The following is a 24,476-nucleotide window of genomic DNA, read 5'->3' on the forward strand; positions in this document are numbered from 1 at the left end:
GCAAATTTACAATTTATTTATGTTTTCTAACATATGTTTAAAACTATGTATATATATAGCTCATTACTTGTATACATAATTTCAATGCATATAAATTATGATTATCAAACCATCAAGACCTTTGTTATATAGATACAAACACATCTATAAGCTTATATGTATATATATGTACCAATCGATTGATTACATTGATTTTGGATCTGGAAAAAAATAAAACTTTTCATAAATATTTCAGATAATATATTTACTAATTTGATGAATACAATGTAAATCATTTTATGGGTGAATATAAGTGTAAAATAGTAAGTCAATTGTAATTCAACTTTATATTAGGATATACACTACATCTATGCAGGTATATATATATGGGGTACGGACAAAAGCCCCCCCGGACAAAAGCCCCTTAGGACATAAGCCCCTAGGACAAAAGCCCCCCTGGACAAAAGCCCCCCCGGACATAAGCCCCTAGGACAAAAGCCCCTCCGGACAAAAGCCCCTTAGGATAAAAGCCCCTCCGGACAAAAGCCCCTTCTTTATAAAATAATGTATTTTTTCTTATTTCTATTTTTTAGATATTTATTTGCTATTTGATACATTTGGGTATTATCAGAGAAGAGTGTCAAACATAATAAAAAAGCATAATTATGATGTGATCATTTGAATTCTTTTAATTTTTGAGTTATTGATATCAAAGAAAGAATAAAAAAAACATGTATACATAGACATTAGAATGTTATATATACAAGAAACCATTAATGTTTACTTTATAATAACACACCTACCAGGCTAACAGCTTGATGTTTGCATTGATTATATATAGATAATTAGGAAAGTATGTTTAATTACAAAATATTTCTATCATATAGTGTCATAATTAGATTAACATCAATATAATTTTTTACATTTTTTTTCTATAAATCATGAAATCAATTTATCAAATTTTTAGTAAAATCCCAATAATCCAGTAAATTATTACATTGTGTCTTATTTTGAACTACATGTATATTTGAAGAAAAAAAAACTGATATAAGAAAATATTTTATTTTTTTTTTTTACTATATTTTTGAATTTATTTTTTTTGAAAAATGAAGGGGCTTTTGTATATTGTATATTTGTATATAGTTGCATGGATCTGGAAATAAAATCTACAGTTTTGTTGAAAACATGTCAGGGAGATACTTATATTAAAAGAATGTGGGTGTGGGCAAAAATTATACAATACATGTATATCATGATGGGGAGGTACAGTGCATAGATATAATTATAATGTCCATCAGAGGGGAAATTTATAAAATATCTATATAGATTGAAATAAATATATATATTTAAATACATGATGGCCATGATAGCCATAGAAAAAGTATCTATGGGGATCGAGATTTAGGTGTCATATCTAGGGGAATACTTATAAGATGGCCTTAGTATCAAGGGGGAGATTAGTGTAATATCTGTGGGGGATACATATTTGATGGCCATCGAAAAAGTATCTAGGGGGAGATTAGTCTAATATCTAGGGGGGGGGGGGGGTACATTTTTGATGGCCATCAAAAAAGTATCTAGAGTGAGATCACTCTAATATCAAGGGGGGATACATATTTGATGGCCATCAAAAAAGTATCTAGGGGGAGATTAGTCTAATATCACGTGGGTATAGATATTTGATGGCCATAGAAAAAATATCTAGGGGGAGATTAGTGTAATATATAGGGTGGATACATATTTGATGGCCATCGAAAAAGTATCTAGTGAGATTAGAGTGTTATCTAGGGGGGATACATATTTGATGGCCATAGAAAAAGCATCTAGGGGGATATTAGTGTAATATCTAGGGGGGATACATATTTGATGGCCATAGAAAAAGTATCTAGGGGGAGATAAGCGTAATTTCTAGGGGTATACATATTTGTTGGCCATCGAAAAAGTATCTAGGGGGAGATAATCAGATAAGTCTAATATCAAGGGGGGATACATATTTGATGCTCATAGAAAAAGTATTTAGGGGGAGATTAGTCTAATATCTAGGGGGGGGTACATTTTTGATGGCCATCAAAAAAGTATCTAGAGTGAGATCACTCTAATATCAAGGGGGGATACATATTTGATGGCCATCAAAAAAGTATCTAGGGGGAGATAATCAGATAAGTCTAATATCAAGGGGGGATACATATTTGATGCCCATAGAAAAAGTATCTAGGGGGAGATTAGTCTTATAACTAGGAGGGATACATATTTGGTGGCAATCGAAAAAGTATCTAGGGGGAGATTAGTCTAATATCAAGTGGGTATAGATATTTGATGGCCATAGAAAAAATATCTAGGGGGAGATTAGTGTAATATATAGGGTGGATACATATTTGATGGCCATAGAAAAAGTATCTAGGGAGAGATAAGTCTAATATCAAGTGGGTATAGATATTTGATGGCCATAGAAAAAATATCTAGGGGGAGATTAGTGTAATATATAGAGGGGATACATATTTGATGGCCATAGAAAAAGCATCTAGGGGGAGATTAGTGTAATATATAGAGGGGATACATATTTGATGGCCATAGAAAAAGCATCTAGGGGGATATTAGTGTAATATCTAGGGGGGATACATATTTGATGGCCATAGAAAAAGTATCTAGGGGGAGATAAGCGTAATTTCTAGGGGTATACATATTTGTTGGCCATCGAAAAAGTATCTAGGGGGAGATAATCAGATAAGTCTAATATCAAGGGGGGATACATATTTGATGCTCATAGAAAAAGTATTTAGGGGGAGATTAGTCTTATAACTAGGAGGGATACATATTTGGTGGCAATCGAAAAAGTATCTAGGGGGAGATTAGTCTAATATCTAGGGGGGATACATATTTGATGGCCATAGAAAAAGTGTCTAGGAGAAGATAAGTCTAATATCCAGTGTGGATAGATATTTGATGGCCATAGAAAAAGTATCTAGGGAGAGATAAGTCTAATATCAAGTGGGGATAGATATTTGATGGCCATAGAAAAAATATCTAGGGGGAGATTAGTGTAATATATAGAGGGGATACATATTTGATGGCCATCGAAAAAGTATCTAGTGAGATTAGAGTGTTATCTAGGGGGGATACATATTTGATGGCCATAGAAAAAGTATCTAGGGGGAGATTAGTGTAATATCTAGGGGGGATACATATTTGATGGCTATAGAAAAAGTATCTAGGGGGAGATAAGCGTAATTTCTATGGGTATACATATTTGTTGGCCATCGAAAAAGTATCTAGGGGGAGATTAGTGTAATATCTAGGGGGGATACTTATTTGATGGCCATAGAAAAAGTATCTAGGGAGAGATAAGTCTAATATCAAGTGGGGATAGATATTTGATGGCCATAGAAAAAGTATCTAGGGCAAATATGTATCCTCCCCTACAATAAGACTAATCTTCCCCTAGATACTTTTCCGATGGTCATCAAATATGTATCCCCCTTGATATTAGACTAATCTCCCCCTAGATACTTTTTTGATGGTCATCAAATATGTATCCACCCTAGATATCAGGCTAATTTCCCCATAGATACTTTTTGAATGGCCATCAAATATGTATCCCCCTTAGATATCAGACTAATCTCCCCCTAGATGCTTTTTCGATGGTCATCAAATATGTATCCCCCCTTGATATTAAACTAATTATAACCTCCCCCTAGATACTTTTTTGATGGCCATCAAATATGTATCCCCCCTAGAAATCAGACTAATCTCCCCCTAGATACTTTTTTGATGGTCATCAAATATGTATCCCCCCTTGATATTAGACTGATCTCCCCCTAGATACTTTTTTGATGGCCATCAAATATGTATCCCCCCCTAGATATCAAGCTAATTTCCCCATAGATACTTTTTGAATGGCCATCAAATATGTATCCCTCCTAGATATAAGACTAATCTCCCCCTAGATACTTTTTTGGTGGCCATCAAATATATATCCCCCCTTGATATTACACTTATCTCTCCCTAGATACTTTTTCTATGGCTATCATATATGTATCCCCCCTACATATTACGCTAATCTCACTCTAGATACTTTTTTGATGGCCATCAAATATGTATCCACCCTAGATATAAGCTAATCTCCCCTAGATACTTTTACTATGGCCATCAAATATGTATCCCCCCTAGATATCACACTAATCTCCCCTTAGATACTTTTTCGATGGCCATCAAATATGTATCTCCCCCTAGATAACACACTTATTTATCCCCCCTGTTTGTAAAATTCCAGTAAAAACATACTGAGGATTGAATTTTTGATGTATATATGTGTATATATGCTTCCCAAATCTTAAAGCTATATGGTCCATAGCGGGGTGAAATGTTTGATGCTGTGGAAATCATTCAAATTGAAAGATAAACATGTTTTTGATCTATGCAGATTTATATGAAAATATACCTGCAGAAGTCCATTCACAATATTACTAAATAACACTGTGGAAATGTGAAATGAATTTGTAGATCACTGCATCCACATTAGTTTTAAGGGTTTTAATGCATAATTCCACATTTCAATGTATGATTGTTGCAGTGGTTGATTTACTGCCAAAAATTCATTTTGAACTCTTAATTATTATTTGTACACGTAAATTATGATATATGCATTCCATAATTGGATTTAAAGATATTTACTTTATAATCTCCCCTAAGATATTTTATGAGCACCATACATGCATGTACATACAGTAGTATTTTAGTTTAAAGATGATTTCATTGAAAAATGATAATGATTGATTATAATTGATTTTCAAATTCATTAATATATAATTATAGTAGATAGTCGAATGTTGACGCATATCAAACACAAAAAACCCTGAATGATTTATAAAAATTTGTACAGGTCATCTTTCAAAACTCATATTGACTGCTCAATGTTCAACCCCATCCAATATCTTCTGTCTGCCTCTGTGTCTGCATCCATAAAATGCTAACAGGTCCCCACCTATTGTATTAATTGTTGTGTGGATGATTAAGGTATCATACATCCATTTGTATTGATAAAAACAATGCTAGCTATATGCCCTGAGATAATTCCTGATAATTATATCCTTTCTTCTACATGTGTATTACAAATTAATGTCAATTATTAATCATGGTATTGTATAATGCATTTTATCTTAATCAATGCAGACACTTTAACAAAAAAATTGATCATTAAAAAATATATACATCACATTTTATACACCATTTATTTATTGGAAAATATTAGGTTTCCAATTTGCACTGCAGGCATGTTCATAATGCTTCATTATATTTGGGTCTTCCCCGAACACCAACTCTAATTATATTAATGATCGAATCATATTGGAACATATATATATCAGCATAATATACTATGATATCAAAAAAGTTTCTGATTGTATTTAATTTAATTGTGTATTATTTTGTGATCATAAAATTAGTTAAAGCATATCTAACATTAGTTTTTAGATATTATCTATTCTCTATAATAAGTAGAATTTCCTTACTATATTACACTTATATGATAGTGCATGCAGTTAGTATACACAGCTGTCACTTTAATTGTGTATACATAAAATGCAAGTTTCATGTTACATCTGTACACTAAAGATGTATAAAAGTTACATTTCAAAACAAATTTTATCTCATAGTTTGGTTTGGGATTGATGTTTATTCTCACTGTTGTGATGATGTGGTAGCTATATACACACAGGTAATTTTTATAGGTGCCCTCTACCTGTATCAGTGTCAGGTGTGACCCCCACTGTGCTGTTATGTAATACAGGTAGACCAGGTGTAATTTACTACCTGTACAGTTACCTTGTCACCTATATAGGCATATACTGCTGATTTTCTTTTATTTTCTTAACATTACCAATCTTTATTTTGAAAGCATAAATAGACAATGGGGGGATACTTTTTTGATAGGGGGGATACTTTTTGGATGGGCAGAAAAAGTAGCCGGATACTCTTTTGATGGGGGATACTTTTTAATATGACACCGATAAGTGATCTATGTAAATTGATTTTTGGTTCAAGGATTTGAAAAAGAAAAAGGAAGACTTGATTTTAAAAGAGAAGAAAAGGAGGATGGAAGAAAACAAGGTATGTTTTCATTTTGTGATTGAGAAATGAGTATATATTTATATTCACCAAAATTAGACTAGAGTTGTCATAACAGGACATCATTCATACTCCAATACTTAATTGTTTTGATGTCTTCACACATCATTTTCACGGTACTGGTAATAAATTAAATGTAATAATGGCAAAAACACTATGTACAACATAGATAAATTAAGCTGTAATTATGTTCGCATAGGTTGCTAGGCTAAATAGACTGTATTGAAGTTGATGTAAAAATGGATACACAATCAGACTTAACAAATCCAAAAAAGAGTGAATATTTACTTTTTTTTATGAATAGATTTACTCACAGACAGATCAGTGTTATTATTTAATATTTTTTTCTTCTTTCTTGATGCACTGCAATTTATTCATCAATATTTTATACTTTTAAGGCTGCAGCAGAGAAGAAACACAAAGAAATTCTAGAAAAACAGAAGGTAAATATTTAAGTCTTACTTTCAAGCTTTGAACATGAATTGATCAAGTTTGAACCTCTGAAACTGAGTTTATTTATTTAATAGTAATAAGAATATAATGAGATAAGATTTATACTTTTGGTGATGTTGTTTACAGTTAGCAAGAATCAATAAGGCAAGAGAAGACAATTGGAAGAATATGATCAATTCTTTAGATTCTGACGAGGGTGCTGTGAGTAATCTTCATTGTACTGTCAATACTTCTCACAAACTTACAATAGGCTAGGCTAAGACAGCTGACACAAATGCAGAATCCTCTTTCAGAGTGACTTATTTAAGTTATAAATGAGATTAGTGTCAATTTGAATACACTGTACTAGCTTATACTATACATGGTTCTTTAGCATTGGTAGCAGTGACATAGAAATCTGAAGTTAAAAAGTAAAAGGCATCTGGGAGAAAAAAATCAGATATATACCAGTATATAGACCAAGAAATATAGATATATGGAGAAATATGCTTCATTCTTTGTGATAAACTTTTGATTAGCACATCACCATTTATGGTATGATCCTACAATCAGGTTTATAAACAGGTTCATTTTATATTCTGAAATTGATTTAGAATTAAATCCATAATTATCATCAATGTTGTCCCATCGCTATAGTATATCCAGTGCTAAATTTAGTTTTATTATTTTGTGTATTTTTCGAGCATACATTTTTGACAGTTTTTTGTTTGAGTTGCAGCCCAATAGAGAATTCAATGATAATCACCGGTACTAAAACTGTCTTTTCAGAAAAAAGTTCCTGTTGACAGACATGATGCTAAAGAACCACCAAAACAGCCACGCCCATTGGTAAGTCATGTGATATCCAATGGGCCAATCAAATTAAGGCTCTGGTAAATGTTTGGGATTCTGAGGTATATGTGACAGGAATTTAAAGAAAACTCTCTATTATATTAAAGACTAAATTGCTCATTTGATACTGATGGATGTAGAAAAGACAATACCAATATGTGGTTTGTTAAAAAATAATTAAAAGAATTGAATTAAAAATAATGCTTCTTCATAGCTAAATCATTGATTTGTAAGACTTTGCAAAATTTACAGATTTTCACAATACTGTTCAACATAAAATATTTATGGGTACATTCTTTGGTAGTGTGGGACTTTGAAATCATTTTGTGGTTAAAATTATTTGTGGTTAATGGAAAGACCAATGATAACAATCCTAATATGATACATAAAAAACATGTAAAACATGATTCTTTGTTCTTATACATTGCATTCATGGTTCCAAAGACAATGAAAATTTCTACAGAAATAAAATTTCGTGTTATACAGTATTTTGACATGATCTTGACATTCGTAACACATTTGGCATGAAAACTATTCTTCATTGTATAGAAAGAAAAAAAGCAATTTAGAAATATTAATTATTATTATTGTCTTCTTACAGCCAGAACCTCCACAGAACATTGCTCAGAAAGATCGAGGAAATTATGAACGCTATCACGCATACTTAGATAAAATACAGAAAAACAGAGAAGCTCAGTTAAACAACATGAAACCAGGTTAGATTTTAACTTCTTATATTATTGATGATGAAACATCATAGGTGCTTTACACTTCAGTTTTAGATACAATTTTTTTTACTTTAAATATAATAGGGGATAATTGTGTGTGTAAGTTAAAACATGATGGCTTAATATTTTGTGAATGATTAAATCAAAGAAAGGATTGCAGTAAAAAAAAATTTAAATGTTAAAGGATACGACATTATTCTTTATGTATAAGAGAAACACCTCACACTATGGATAGTCAAGATAATGAATAGATTGAGGCCTGTGCTTGCTTAGTTATCAATCATTGTATTTACCTTCAATTGTGACAAAAGTTACCTTTAACAAACTGTCCACAGGAAAAGGTAACTGTTTCACAGTAGTAGGTGATTGTACTATTGACTATAACCAGGGTTCTTGTTAAAAGCTGGTTGCCAGCAAAAACAGCCCTCTATTTCTTTGTATACAACCAGCTATTTTTTGTCAGAAATAAGTATTGGCCACCACAGAGGCCTGTTGCTCCCAACCACCTATTATTAATTTTCAACCATCTATTAAAAAACTTTGTGAGAAACCTAATAACTATACAATAGATGACATCACAGCCATATTGTAATTTATTTTACATGATATCATAGGTGCTCTTTGACTGAGACATAAACCTATAATTTGACGTTGTCTAAGACTTATATAATTTTACTATTTGTTACAGTACAGCCTGCAGCAGCCTATATGGTGGCCCCCAAGCCTGCCCAGCCTGCTCCAAAACAGCCCATCCCTCACTGGCAGCGTCCAGGCTCCGGTCGTACCCCTGAGGCCACACCAATGTACCCAGCTCCAGACCCCAGGGCTGGGGGTGACAGGTAGTTATCCATCGTCTGTGATAACCACGTACCTAGCCCAGTAGCCCCAGACTACAGGGCTGCAGGTGACAGCCATCGTCTGTCATCAGCGTAATACCCTTTGCATATTGGAACATCTAAATAAAAACGTGTCCAGATATATCAAACTTTTCTATGTATAACATAAAAGATCTCTAATAATGTACTGTTGATATTTTCTATTTAGACCTCGGACACCAGCAGAGGAAAGGAAAAGAATTGTTGATGAGTTTGTTATGAGAAAGAGGGAAGCCGCAATGAATAGGCAACGGGGAAATGCAGACCTGTTTGGGGTAAAACAATTTTTGTTTTTTTAAAGTTTTGTCAAGTTGAAGAACAGTTTTCCCAGTCTGTGAAATATATTGGCTTAGCTAGACAGCACCTGTCTATGAATGCCTACTGTCTTATTGTGTTTGAATCTCTGTTGAACAAGAAAGAAAATTGAAACAAATAAGGGGGCGCTCAACAGAACCAAATTTGGACTTAATCTAGACTTTCACAAAAATACTGCTCAAAATCACCCATAAATCAATTTGCAAAAGAAATGAATAAAGAAACCTACACAGTTTTCATATTTTCAGTCTACATTTATTTCAATGTAAGTAAAATCAAGGTCTAAAATAGAGGGGGACACTAATAGGGATAGAGATGCTTACTGGGTCGTATATGGTACATATATTAATCATTTTTAAGAAAAAAAAATTAACATCTTATTTGCTGCTCAGAATGCTGCCCCCACTGCAGCAGCAGCACCGCCTTACGCTGTCCAGAGACCTCGGCAGCCCGCTACCCCAGCAAGACACGAACCAAGTGATGAGGCACTGGACAGTGCCAGGGATAGGGAAGAAAAGGTATGTCTCACTCTTGATAATTATCCCATACAAATATACAAATGGGTTCCGTCCGTCCGTCCGTCTGTCCGTCCGTCCGTACGAATGGTTTCCGGAGCACAACTCTAAAACCAGCAGAGATATTTCCATGAAACTTCATAGACACATTGTTCTTATGGTCTAGTAGTGCCTTTTGCTATTTTTAGGTTTTCATTTTTTGCATTTTTTCCGTAACCATGGAAACATTGCTGAAAATATCATATTTTTGTACCAGGTTCGTTTCCGCAGCATAACTGGAAAACCGGTTGAGATATATGCACGGAACTCCATAGGCACATTAGTCTTATGGTCTAGTAGTGCCTTTTGCTATTTTAAGGTTTTCACTTTTTGTACTTTTTTCTGTAACCATGGAAACATTGCTGAAAATGGCAGATTTTTGTGTAAGAATCGTTTCCGGATCACAACTCTAAAACCAGCAGAGATATTTCCACAAAACTTCATAGACACATACTTTTTAGGCCCTTTATGACACTGTCATTGTACTAGTTATAAACAGGTTAATAGTTTTTCCACCTATATGCTTGACATTCATAAAACTATTCACCTTGCTGTATCTGCACTTACCAGAAAAGAAAGAAAAACATTTGGATTATATTCGTGGCAGTGTTATTTGGTGGATGAAAGAAAATACGAATTTAAAACTGCGGTCAAATTTGAATGATATATGTATCTTAAGACATTAGACAACACAGACCTTGAATTTAATACTGCATGGAGTAAAATATTTAAAAAAAAACGGGAAAATTATCGCCAACAAATGTCAAGGCTGTATACCTGATTCAACAATTGCAGCCCCGCTCTACTTGAATTATACTCCATCTTTCTTTAGAACAACTTCCTTTTTCCTGGTTTTTAAGCTCACCTGGCCCGAAGAGCCGGTGAGCTCTTCGGGCCAGGTGAGCTTATGTCATGGCGCCCGTCGTCCGTCGTCCGCCGTCCGTCCGTCCGTCCGTCCCGTCCGTCCGTCCGTCAACATTTCCTTTAAATCGCTACTAGTCATAGAGCTCTGCATGGATTGTAACCAAATTTGGCCACAAGCATCCTTGGGGGAGGGGGAACAGAACTTGTATAAATTTCAGCTCTGGCCCCCCGGGGGCTGGAGGGGTGGGGCCCAATAGGGGAAATAGAGGTAAATCCTTTAAATCGCTACTAGTCATAGAGTTCTGCATGGAATGTAACCAAATTTGGCCAGAAATATCCTTGGGAGAATAAAAACTGAGTTTGTATAAATTTTGGCACTGGTCCCGGGGGGCAGGAGGGTCGGGGCCCAATAGGGGAATTATAGGTAAATCCTTTAAATTGGTACTTGTCCTAGAGTTCTGCATGGATTGTAACCAAATTTGGCCACAAACATCCTGGGGGGAAGGGAAACAGAACTTGTATAAATTTTGGCTATGATCCCCCGGGGGCAGGAGGGGCGTGGCCCAATAGGGGAAATAGAGGTAAATCCTTTAAATCACTTCTAGTCATAGAGTTCTGCATGTATTGTAACCAAATTTGGCCACAAACATCCTTGGAGGAAGGGAAACAGAACTTGTATAAATTTTTGCTCTGACACCTTGGGGGCAGGAGAGGTGGGGCCCAATAGAGGAAATAGAGGTAAATCCTTTAAATCGCTACTAGTCACAGAGTTCTGCATGGAATGTAACCAAATTTGGCCATAAACATCCTTGGGGGAAGGAGAACAGAACTTTGGCTCTGACCCCCTGGGGGCAGGAGGGGTTGGGCCCAATAGGGGACTTAGAGGTTAATATTAAAATTTCTTCAGAAAAGAAACAATGAATCTGTATTCAGAACAATACTTGGCATTACAAACCAGGTGAGCGATACAGGCCCTCTGGGCCTCTTGTTTTTATAGACTGTACTTGTTCGATGTCTCTGACATCATGCTTCAGTGAGATAGAACCATAACAAGGGCAAGAGTTCCTCTATTACAACAAGATGACCAACCTGCCGCCATCTTGGATTTCATTGTAGAAGTTTGTTACCGCTGTTTCTTAGATAGTACTGAAACGACCTGTCTCAAATTTTATATGTAGTATGTTTGAAAAAGTTTGAAAAGCAGGTAATTTTCCATTGTCAGACATAGATCATTCTTTGGTGGGTGCCAAGATCCCTCTGGGATCTCTTGTAACAAAATGAGAGTGAACTTTAATATGTATTTAATCATTAAGTAAATGTAACAAACTTGTTGGTTTTTCCCTTATTAGGATTACCTTGAGAAGTTAAGACAAATTAGGATGCAGAACTTACATGAGAGACGGCAGATTCAAGGAAAGCCACAAGTAAGTTACCCAGTTACCCAAACTCATATTTAATGTGCCCATAGGTAAAACAAAACAAATGTAAATGATTTCATTTGAATGCTGTTATTTGTGATAATACATTATTGGTTTTTACTTTTGATTATATGGAAAGTTAAATTTACTTAATTTATTTATTTTGGTTTTTAGGATGCCCAAGCAGAAGCGGAAGCAAGGAGGAAAAAAGTGGAGGCACTAAGAGTAAATATATTCTATCCATTGATTGAAAAATAAATTTATTGCTGTAAATCATTTCTTTCATTTAATCTAAAAATAAGACAAAAGGACAAATTTAATTTGATTGCTGATCCTATCAATAAAGCCATATTTGAGCTGTGTGAGAGATCCATATCTGAAATGACTTCATGTCAAAACTTAAAGGTCAAATTCATTGGAGATGAATATCATTAAATTTATTTGAAATTTATCGAAAATCCTGAATTATTTGATCTAGGATGAACAGAGTTTTTATCTGTAATCTTTGAATTAAATTTATTGTAATTTGTATTGCTTTCATTCTTTAATTTTTTACTTCAACCTTAAGAATTTTCAGTAACTGCTGACAAAGAACTAAATACATCAAAATTAAAAAATAAAGTTTTTTCAGTACAAGTTAAAAATCATTTTGTATCATAATAATTTAGAGAATTTCCCTCATTGATTTTCAGTATGCTAAGGTCAGTCAAAATTACATATGTATGGAATTTGTTTTCACTTTGTAACACACACAACCTAGGTCTATTATCAGATATTTGTGTTGGGTACAAATTTATTCCATTCTCTGCTTGTAACACACATAATGTGTGATGGGAAATATAGGATATTACGATCAATTTTAATGTCTAGTTTGTTGTGTCACACTTTATTTTAGACAGCTGAAGCACTGATCTGAAGTTTTATTTGACAATATATCTTCTTTTACATTAAAATGTTATTACTCTGACAAACGTATCACTTGGCAATATGGAATTGCTTACCATATCTTACAATTATGTGTAATATTGTATACTTTTTTAGTTAATTGTTAACATGGTTTAAAAATTTTGCAGTTGTAAGTAAAAATGAGAGAATTAGGATTTAGCGGTTTTTAAATTTCATTCTCAGGCTTTAAAGGTTATGTTAGTCCATCATTTCTCAAAATTTTGTAAGTTGCAGATAAAATATTCGTGATTATAGAAATGTCCTGTGCATGCACAGCTGTTAAATTTTGTGACTTGTAAACTAAATTAACAAATTCATTTTATATTTTGAAAATTGAAAGAGGTGTTGGTAAAGGTATGTACTTTTAAAGAAGAAAAAAAAATGTAAAATTTACAAACACAAATATTCAGACAGTGACATTCATAACAATATCCTTACTAATCAAGCATTGACATCATTTGACCATCATGAAAGAAAATATTTGTTATATTTTTTATGTTTAATTGTAGCAACAAGCAGACGACAGGGCCAGACATTTGAAGGAACAATTAGAGAGGCAGCGTAGGTATAAGTATGACCTCCAGGAGAGACAGATAGTCAGTCGGCCAGTACCAGCCCCACGCCCGGCTCCGGCGGTTCCAATGACGGCGGCCCTGAAGGCCGTTGGGGTGGAGCCAAAGGAACTTCCCAAACCTGAACCAGCAGCTCCTGCTGTTGGCATGACTGGTGCCCTCAAGGCCATAGGAGTTGTCGCTGAGGAACCGGTGGATTCTAGGTAAGATTCAGGGGCAAGGGAGGCAACTGTAAGGGTGTTTATAGACAAAGTCTGTATCTGTGTGAAAATAATGAATTGCCCATCATGAACAAAATATAATTGTGTAACTGGTCTACAAGTTCACAATTGAATGCAATAAGAGAAATGTGATTAGGGTGGGGGGGGCAACTGTAAATTAGGGTGCTGATAATGTATTTCAAGAAATAAACGCAATATGGAAAAAATAAAACTAAAGATAAATTTTCTTTAAAGAATTGCTAAAACCTGTAGACAAGGTCTGCATCTATGTTTAAATAATCAATTGATAATGACTCATATCAGTACATTGTTGTGGAAATGGCTTACTAGTATAAGATTTAATGCTCTAAGAGAAATGTAGATAAAGTAAAGTTGTTTTCAGTGATTAAATGAATCATCAATCTATTTGCTAATTTTCAGGAGTCCTCTTAAGCAGCAGAAAGATGAAATTCTCCGTCGTTTAAATGAAAAGGTAAAAGTGATTTTTTTCAATTAATCAATATCATTAATATCTTACTTAGACTTAATGAATTTTAATCAATTTTGTGTCAGAAAAAACAGCTTGCAGATATTTTCAGACAGTCATGTGGAAATTTTTTGACATCATGAAAAATGGAATGGTTATAATCTGTTGTACAGTAAACCACTTTATATTTTGTGTTTCCTTCATTTTTATAATGTATTTGTGAATACCATCACATAAATTCGTGACCAAGAGCTCTTCCTGACAATTATACATTCATATAATATACATAGTTTGAATTCATGTTTGAGCCATCGAAAAATTGGGTAAAACTTTGAATCTTGTGATTATAAAGTGATTGACAGTTACTGAACAGTATTACTTTACTGGCCTTTAGGTAACACCGAGAGGTAAATGGGGAGCTCCAGCAGAAGTAGCTGTCGAAAAGGAAGATCCCCCAGAATCCTCCAGGTCGCGATGGCAGGAGGGTGGAGATGATAAATTATCTATTAAAGAGATGCCTCTAGAACAGACTGCATCTCAGATGGAAGGTAGGTTATCTGAATAGTAAATATAAGATAAAATATTTGTCTTATTATTTAATATCAAAGGAGAATTCAATTGCAAGCTTTATTCTGTCTTTTCATATTACAGAGTTAGCTCCCTTGCGGGTAGGTATCGACTGTTACGTCATTATTTTGTGAGCGCAATTCACGTCATTTTCTCCGAAAGGTATGACGTTACGCTCGCAAAGACATGACGTCACAATCAATACCTACCCGCAAGTGCAGATAATTCTGCAATATGCAAATCCGGAATTACATTTTCTTAAGCACCGTGCATACCCCGAGGTATCCGAGTTAGGATTACAAACCAACCAACCCTCCAGCAAAAATAACGGTGTTGGCTCTACTATCTGATGATTATTATTCATTTGTAAAGATTGTAACTTGTAAGATTTATTGCAAATTATCAGTTGTTTCCAGTCATTTGGTCAAAAACTGGGGAGCTTTGCTGTTATCGAACAACTATCATTAAAATTAGAGTCATGGTTAAGTTTTTGCATTTTGATCAATTTCAAAACCATCCGAATGGAAATGATTTATCAGTTCTATAACAGTAGATGAAGAATGAATGTTTATTTCTGCTTTGTCAAAAGTGAGATAAGTTTTGGAGAATGGTTTGTTTGGAATTGTGAATAAATTGATTCTCCTTTTCCCAGCTACAAGTCTACAAGACCGTGTTATACAACACCCTACCACAGATGCTGCTGAAGCAGCAGCCGCTGTTGCTAGGAGACAGTGGGGCCGGCCGGGCAGTACAGTGTTAAACGCTTTAAAGGAAATTCCAATCATGGAAGGGACTATGGAGAGTGATAAATCAGGTATATCATAGAATATATTCAGTAAAAGATGGATTTTGTGAGTGAATATCATGTAGTTGTCTTCATGTTACACATACTGTGAATCACATAAAGTTCTGATGTAGGGAAATCAACAGAATTCTCTCGATTCTTTACAGATGACAGTGTTCCCTCATCCACTGAGGGAGATAACAAGCCAGCCAAGGGATCAACCATCACTATCTCGCCCAAACCTGTCATAAACAAAGGTACCATCACTATAGGGGACGCAGACGAGGCTAAACAGAGCAAAAGTGAGTGGCTGGACGTACAGTATATCTTGTATAGGTTGGGGGTGTTTGTTAAGCATACAGGGAGAGGTATCTTATTATTTATCGCAAATTTCATATTCTCATTTTTGTTTGGTAACACTCTTTGCTGTGAATATACTTTTTATTCCAACAACTACTTCTCATTAACAAAAATGTCCAGGATACTGTTATTGGGCCTGTGGCATGCTTGGATAAAATGCTAAGAATTTTTTCAAATGAATAACCTTGACCTTTATTCAAGGTCACAAGGTCAAATAAACTAAAATCTTCAAGCAATTTCTAACGAATAACTCAAGATACTTATTTTTGGTCTGTAGCATGCTGAGATAAAATGCTTCCAAGATTGTTCAAATAAATGACCTTCACCTTCATTCAAAGGGTGGGGGGGGGGGTAGAGCATATTAAGCTTAAATATTGTTTAAGGTAAACAGGTTTCAAACTGACAATATTTTATCATTTGTAATAATTTCATATGCATAATATAACAGATAAATTATAAAATTATTTGTTTTGTGGAGACATTTCCAGAATACTTTAAATTAGATTCTTTAGGTCCTTTTCTCTTCAACCATTTCTTTGATGTTGTTTGCATGTTACACAAAAGAGACAATTTCCTTTTTATCCCCCGCCCAACGAAGTTGGCGGGGGATATACAAATGGGTTCCGTCCGTCCGTCCTTCCGTCCTTCCGTCCGTCCGTACGAATGGTTTCTGGAGCATTACTCTAAAACCAGTAGAGATATTTCCATGAAACTTCATACACACATTGGTCTTATGGTCTAGTAGTGCCTTTTGCTATTTTTAGGTTTTCATTTTTTGCATTTTTTCCGTAACCATGGAAACATTGCTGAAAATATCATATTTTTGTACCAGGTTCGTTTCCGGAGCATCATTCCAAAACCAGAAGAGATATTTCAACGAAACTTCATAGACACATTGGACTTATGGTCTAGTAGTGCCTTTTGCTATTTTAAGGTTTTCACTTTTTGTACTTTTTTCTGTAACCATGGAAACATTGCTGAAAATGGCATATTTTTGTGTGAGAATCGTTTCCGGAGCACAACTCTAAAACCAGCAGAGATATTTCCATGAAACTTCATAGACACATTGTTCTTATGGTCTAGTAGTGCCTTTTGCTATTTTTAGGTTTTCATTTTTAGCACGTTTTCCGTAACCATGGAAACATTGCTGAAAACATCATATTTTTGTACCAGGTTCGTTTCCGCAGCATAACTGGAAAACCGGTTGAGATATATGCACGGAACTCCATAGGCACATTAGTCTTATGGTCTAGTAGTGCCTTTTGCTATTTTAAGGTTTTCACTTTTTGTACTTTTTTCTGTAACCATGGAAACATTGCTGAAAATATCATGGTAAATGTTACTTTGCAAAACTCCACCCATCTTTGTGTATATAGTCTAATATAAATGTCAAGGCTGTATACCTGATTCAACAATTGCAGCCCCGCTCTACTTGAATTATACTCCATCTTTAGCTCAACTTCCTTTTTCCTGGTTTTTTTTCATACACATAAGTCTCCACAATCAAACTTACTTCAGCTTTGATATCTCCATTGGCGGGGGATCTGAATGACTATGTCCTTGTTTTTCCTGTAACAACTCTCATTTTAAATTTAAGTTGAGGACTTTTAATTTTATTTTATATTGTACTGTGTGCATGAGTTTTTCCCACTGTCTACAGACCAATTCCTCAAGAGACCTGACATTTCTCAGCCAATTTCTGAGGAATCTGCCACCACCACCACTTCACAGAGTACAGATTCCAATCAAACCACAGCTAAGGTGGAGACGCAGTCCACTGCTAAACCGCCCCTCCCAAACAAACCGGAGCGTCCACCTAAACCTTCGGTCACCACTAAACCCCAGCAGGACATCTTACCCAAGCCTGTACTATTAGAAAAGCCTGACTCGCCAATGGACTTTGGTGGGTGACAAGGATTAGAAATATTACGTTATCTTAAACTAGTATTACATTTATACGCCTTCATCAATTGTGGTTATTACTCCCTTTATAAAAAATGTTTTGAAACTATATCTAATTGTCCAATTTCAGAAACAAGTAGTACCGCTAACTGTACTTTTAGTACATTCATATTGTGTTCATATTCCACACTTCAGTTAGTGTTTTTAGTATTTATTTTTTAATCATGAAAACACATTGCATGCACTTTTCTTTTCTGTTTCTTATTCCGTCTTTGCGTATTACAGAGTTAGCTCCCTTGCGGATAGGTATTGATTGTAACGTCATTATTTGGTGAGCACAATTCACGTTGTTTTCTCTGAAACATATGCCGTTACGCTCGCAAACACAAGACGTCACAATCAATACCTACCCGCAAGTGGAGACAACTCTCTAATATTAATAGTAATTGTGTATAGAAAATGTTTATTTAGTTATAGACTAAACCAAATACCTATTAAGAATCTGCACAGTTTGCATTTAGTATCAATTGATTCTTTAAGATGTATTTAAATTTCCTGTTTCCTCCTTTAGTCACACAGCCCTTGTAAACTTCTATATTTAACTTTGTTTTAAATATTGTTACAATTTTTGGAAGTAAGCTTCAGCTTGATAGCTTATGCTTCAGGATGTTTTATACTTGATCTTCACAAGGTGTGAACTTACATTTGGGCCGTTTTCGTTTATTCGGAACAACCGGTTCGACCGTTTGTAAAAGTCATTATTTCAAGTATAAATCCTGACGGACCTGTAGTTTATGATACAGGCCTGTAAGGGCTTTGTCAAGACTCGTCTGAAAACAATATAAAATCACCAGGCCTGTCTTTAATTTATAAACGAACAACTAGGTCCAACCAGTCAAACCGCATAATCGAAAACGGCCCTGGTTTATCATGACCTTTGACTTTCCTTGACCTTTTAGGCCAGTCTGGCCAGACCCCCAAGGCAGTTGACATGTCTGGTGAGGGTAAACTATTTGAAAAGGCAGACAATGATGGGATCAAAGGCAAAGAGACTCCCAAGGGAGACAACTCTGACAAAGAGGCCAAGGGAAAAAGCAATCTATCACCAAGGTAAATTAAATTAATTCATTCACCCCTGAAATTTCATAATGGACTGGGCCAGTCTTTGATTGGGAAGAGCCTAAATTTGTCTTAAAGGATGAATGAGTTAAACATTATCAAATAGCCTCAACATTACTCAAATTTTAACACCACATTTTGGAAGTCAGAAGATGATTAAGGTATATGGGCCTTTTTCGATACCAATTTCAAAATTTTTGATTGTGCTTTAATTAATTTCTTATATTTATGGGGGCATATATATAGTGTAACCCATGTCCGTCCCATCCTGCTCTAATATATAGAAGTGGGGCATGTATGTCTTAGAGATATTTCTAGTTTGCTAAATGTTTCACATATATGATATTACAATAATTTCTTTGCAAGCCTTTTAGAGCAGAAAGTTATCATGATGATAAATAATCTAAATTCAAGATAAGATATGAAGAGGTAGATTTCTTACTCTCAGATGATATCTGATTGATTTGTCACCATTAATACTTTTCAAATTGTTGATTGCAGAGAGAAGCGGAGTTCTGGTGTTATACTTGGACTGACCAGCGGTCAGTTTGATATTGGAAATGCACATGTACGTTTTCCGTTATTTTTATGTATATTGTGTGTACATAAGTACTATATCTACTGGTTTTAAGACTCGTTCAAAGCCGTTTAATAAATAAAATTAGTGCTTAAAGGATGAAGTTGAATGCAACATTCTATTATTTGAAAAAAAAATACATTGTGGAAATTTTGAAATAGCATTACATTCTCTTGATAATCAAACTTAATATATATTTTGTTAACAACTACAGTGACTGCAGATCCTATTTATATTGTGGATTATGTGATTTATGATAACCGTGAAAAATATTCTTTTGAATATTGCTTCTCATTGCATTACCACCGTTACAATTTAAAAATATTTTTAAATTAACAGATGCTACGCACCTGCTCTGAGCCAGATTTGGCAAAGCTGTTCAAGACGTTAGAACAATCATCAAAGGATGCTAAGAATCCGCAGAGGTCAAGTCTTGATCTGGAGAAACAAAGAGAACAGGTACAGCCAAGTTGTCTCCCTTGGAATGACTATCAGGATCATCTTTGTTAATGGCAATACACTAGTCAAGCGTTCCATTTGCGGATTAGTACCAGTTACACTAAAGTGATACGGCACCGCCAAATGGAAGGTGTTTGGATTTTTCCATCATGGCGGCACCCATATGAAAAATACGCTTAGAATATAAAAGCTAGGTATTGTCGATGTTAACACTGAAATGGATATAAAAATAATACCTAAATAGTTTCAGCACACATTGAAATAAACGATCCATGTAATTTTATCGGATATAAATATGCTCTGCCTTGTTTTTCAACAAAGAAAACATTCCGGTGACAAATGATTGAAATGAAGAATCTCTGGTCCCCCATCTTGGATACAAGTGGTACGCTTCTGAAAACAAACCACTTGTACCGGTTCGGTTCGGCTGGTACAGCGCGTTCCATTACAGATACAGTGGGTTTCTACCAGTTGTATCTGCAAATGGAACACATGATGAGTAATGTATTAATCAATTTGCAAAAGAAATCAAACAGAGAAATTTCCATGGTTTTCATAGTTTCAGTCTGAATTCATGTCAAAATGTAAGGGAAATTGAGGTCTCAAAATGGGAGGGGTGCTTAAACTTATTGGATCCGATACAGTAATATATTTCATGTATGTTGAGAAGAAATGTGATTGAGTTGTAACTTTGGTAGGTTGAAGCACAGGTTGGCCTTTTGGACAATGTAGAACTGGATTTGGAGGAGGAGGACATCAACATAGTGTAAGTTTACTGTGTTAACACTCTATTACTGTAATACGCCATGAGAAACAACTTGTCAGCTTTGGTATTTCTTGAAATTATTATCTTAAGTGGTTAACTTAGAACTAAAAAGATAAAATGGTTGTAAATATTTAACATAATTTGTTTTATGAATAACACATGACTTCAAATAGGATCTTAAATGAATGTTAAATAATCTTGTATGAAATGACAAAATACAAATTAAATCATGACATAACTACTAAGAATGACCTATTTTTTTAAAGAATTTTAACCTCAAAATTTGCTGCAAAAATCAAACAGTGGCAGCCATTTTGTCCCACCATCATCAAAATCTTATGTCATATCTTTGTTTCCTGACGTCACTTCATTCTTTCTAATATGACATCACAGTGAATTTTCAGCCAGTGAAAAATGCTCGAGTTTATATTACATGGGCAAAGTGACTAGATATCGGGCGGATTATGAGATGAAACTAATTTTCCCTTAACTTTAAATTAACAGAGATGATGATGAGTATGAGGAGCTGCTGAGTGTAAGGGAGACAATGCAGAGTCTACTGATACGAGAGTGTAGCACTGACGAGGAGTCACAACACAGCACCAGTCGCCTTAGTATGGCCAGTAACCAGGAGGACAAGATCACAGAGGAGGGCGACGAAGAAACAGAGGAAAATACAGACAAGGAAGATGTGAATGATGAGAGCGATGACGAGAATGCAGAGGAGTATCAGAGAAAGCTTGCAGAGAAACTGAGCGATGGTGACGAGGAGGAAAACGATGATAATGACGATGATGATGATGATGATGATGAGACAGAAGTAAAGGATGAGGATTTGGAGAATGATGAAGGAGAAGAAGAGACCGAGGAAGTGGATAATGACGAGGATGATGAGGATGATAAATTAGATCTGTTTCAGTCAGGTAGGTGATGTGATATTGTTTGATCATTGTAAATATCAACCAAACTGACATGATGATGAAATTATAACAACAACTCGCAAAATTCAGTATATTGTGAAAAAATATTAGCTTGTATTTGGGAGAATTTGTAAACCTATAATGTGAATAGAATCAGGTAATCTAGAAGACGTTCACAGACAATGCCTATCAAGGAAAATACTTATGAAATATTTGTGATGAGCCAAAAATAAACTCATTTTTTTGGTCAAGTCATGAGATACATATAATAATTTTGTGTCTGCATTATTTGTTTTCTTTTAAATGAGTGAAATAAAGGAACCGTTATTATAAATAATATGTTCAATGATAATATTGTGTTTTAGATATATTATTAAGACATGTTTTGTTACAGACGATAGTGATACTGACACACAGTTTGGAGATGATGAGGAGGACTTTGATCTCTTCAGTAGACTAGAGGAGTCGAGAGCCGAGTTAGAGAACCAGTTAGGATGTCATATGTTCCTCAAGGTCTATAAAACAGTACAGGTAAGTTACACCTATCAAGATAGGTTGATCTTAGTAAAAGAAAAAAAAATCATTACTCTATGAAAAGATAGTGTTTACTTCATATGGTTTGGAGAGTGAGTGATGATGTTGTAGGATTTGAAAAAGAATGGTGACCTTATCTTGGCTTAAGAGTACTCACTTTATATGACATGGAATTAGAATTTTGTGAATGAGAGAGCTGACCTTATATGGCACGGAAAGAGACTTGTGACCTTATATGGCATGTTAATAGAGTGGTGACCATTTATGGCATGGATGATGAATTTAATGACACAAAAGATGATGTTGACTTCATATAATTACATGATATAAAAATGTGTGGTGACCATATTTAAAATAAAATGATGAGTGATGACCATATATGGTATAAAAATGTGTAATGACCTTATATGGTATGATGTATTCCAGGCTCTGCAGGAAGATGAGGATGAAAACATGGAGGATGGCGTTGCCATAGTGACAAAGATGCTTGGTAAAGAAAAGGAGCATCTCTATCCTAAAATATTTCAACTGGTCATGGCTGACTCAGCTTTCCAAGACGGTAGGGAATGATATTGTATTTGTAAATTTGTACAATAAATCATTGAGACAACAAATGTTCATTGTACAATCAGAAAGCTTTTCGTCAAAATGGTACAGTTCTGCTTTGTGAACATTTTCTGTCTCTACTCTTGACTTATTCCAGCTTTATACATTTTGTAGAACGCTATTCTTTGAAAATTTTATAAAGGGTCATGATGTGAAGTTATCAGTTATGATGTTTGCGTTTTGTAATTTGGGTTTTAAAATAGCTATCATGCCAATAGTAGATCACAAATAATATCTATTTAATGTAGACACAAAAGCTAAATACTTTTTTTCTACATTGCTAATTCAATGTAAGTTCCACTAAGCCCTAGACATAAGATTATGCTATTATTTTGGCTACAGAACAGCAATCCCAGAATGGTGAGTGACATAGTGGATCTGATAATGACCTTTGTTTTCTTGGCTTCACATTGTGGTGGCTTCACATTGTCGTGGCTTCACATCACCATAAATCCCTCCCAATCTTTAGTCAAAGTCTCTGTTCGTAGTATTCTTCTGATCTCAATGATATTCCAGATTGTCTTTCATTGTTTGCTTTAGTCATTGGACTTCATTGTGTGTAACTGCCTCAAGCTGCAAAAAGTAAAATGAGAGTTTCACAGATCTATTGGCAAAATTGATGATGATTCAAAAGATACCAATAAGTAGTTAGATATTTAGACATAGTCATTCCATCTCTGATATAATGCCATTAATGGTATATATGATTGTCATGATGTTAGGGCTACTATCTCTCCTTGCACAACACTGATAAAGATAATTAGGTATTGACCATTACGTCACATGTTTATGAGCATAACGTCATAACTTTCAGTGAAAACAAATTAAATTGAATATAACTTTCATCCACAATCTAAATTGCCATAGAGCCGGTTATTTTAGCTAACATTTCTTTGCGATTTGATTTAAAAACGATAAAATCCAAAACTTTTCGCAATATAGATTAAGGTATATATCGTTCAACCATTTCTCTATATTTGACTGATCAAATTTTTGCCATCATAGCAATGTCCTGCAAAAAGCCGAAAACGCGAAAATATCATCCCAGTGAATATATCCGGCTAAAGGTATGTTAAAGTCAATACCTTCTTGCAAGGTTACATACTGTTATATAAAACAGAACTCGATCATTCAGATGGACATTGCAACTATATTTATGTCTTAATAATTGAATACCTGGTCAAACACTTGAATGAACTACCTTACTGCACTTCCAATTAAGTCCACTCTTGCAACACCGACTTCAAAACTGTATGCTCTGGTGAAGTTTGAACAGACATTTAGATAACCATTTAAACATCTAGTTTGAACATCTTAATCACTTAACATCTGGATATGTCATTGTATTGAAGTGTTTAATTCAAACGTGAGACGTTTTCAGCAATCATGACTATTAGTTTATTTGAATATTGATGTACAATTTTAAGTTTTCAGTGAGAAACATGTTTTCCAAAAGTAATCCCTGCAATTTGCTTAATGATACATTCATTTAAGCAGTAGTTGTGACGTTTTTGTAAATTGAAATATTTGTGAAAGTT

At 34.6% G+C, this 24,476-nt stretch overlaps 1 protein-coding gene across 6 annotated transcripts in view; it reads left to right on the top strand.

Annotated features, from left to right (window-relative positions):
* Positions 1-24,476, top strand: part of LOC138328589 (serine/threonine-protein kinase Nek1-like) — a 38,678-nt gene that overhangs the window by 9,751 nt on the left and 4,451 nt on the right. For 2 of the 6 annotated variants that reach the window (XM_069275467.1, XM_069275470.1), the window contains exons 16-39: positions 6,019-6,084; positions 6,501-6,545; positions 6,682-6,756; positions 7,324-7,383; positions 7,988-8,102; positions 8,803-8,953; positions 9,159-9,264; positions 9,697-9,822; positions 12,072-12,146; positions 12,315-12,365; positions 13,595-13,860; positions 14,299-14,350; positions 14,739-14,892; positions 15,564-15,725; positions 15,863-15,997; positions 17,716-17,958; positions 18,917-19,067; positions 19,578-19,644; positions 19,993-20,112; positions 20,811-20,878; positions 21,383-21,801; positions 22,193-22,329; positions 22,759-22,891; positions 23,281-23,298. In XM_069275467.1, the coding sequence (XP_069131568.1) occupies positions 6,019-6,084; positions 6,501-6,545; positions 6,682-6,756; positions 7,324-7,383; positions 7,988-8,102; positions 8,803-8,953; positions 9,159-9,264; positions 9,697-9,822; positions 12,072-12,146; positions 12,315-12,365; positions 13,595-13,860; positions 14,299-14,350; positions 14,739-14,892; positions 15,564-15,725; positions 15,863-15,997; positions 17,716-17,958; positions 18,917-19,067; positions 19,578-19,644; positions 19,993-20,112; positions 20,811-20,878; positions 21,383-21,801; positions 22,193-22,329; positions 22,759-22,891; positions 23,281-23,298 (2,995 nt within the window). The remainder of the gene's footprint in view (positions 1-6,018; positions 6,085-6,500; positions 6,546-6,681; positions 6,757-7,323; positions 7,384-7,987; positions 8,103-8,802; positions 8,954-9,158; positions 9,265-9,696; positions 9,823-12,071; positions 12,147-12,314; positions 12,366-13,594; positions 13,861-14,298; positions 14,351-14,738; positions 14,893-15,563; positions 15,726-15,862; positions 15,998-17,715; positions 17,959-18,916; positions 19,068-19,577; positions 19,645-19,992; positions 20,113-20,810; positions 20,879-21,382; positions 21,802-22,192; positions 22,330-22,758; positions 22,892-23,280; positions 23,299-24,476) is intronic. The other 4 variants (XM_069275471.1, XM_069275472.1, XM_069275468.1 and 1 more) reach the window with 3 other exon arrangements.

This window comes from Argopecten irradians, chromosome 7 (assembly GCF_041381155.1).
Source record: "Argopecten irradians isolate NY chromosome 7, Ai_NY, whole genome shotgun sequence".
NCBI classification, from domain to species: Eukaryota; Metazoa; Mollusca; class Bivalvia; order Pectinida; family Pectinidae; genus Argopecten; species Argopecten irradians.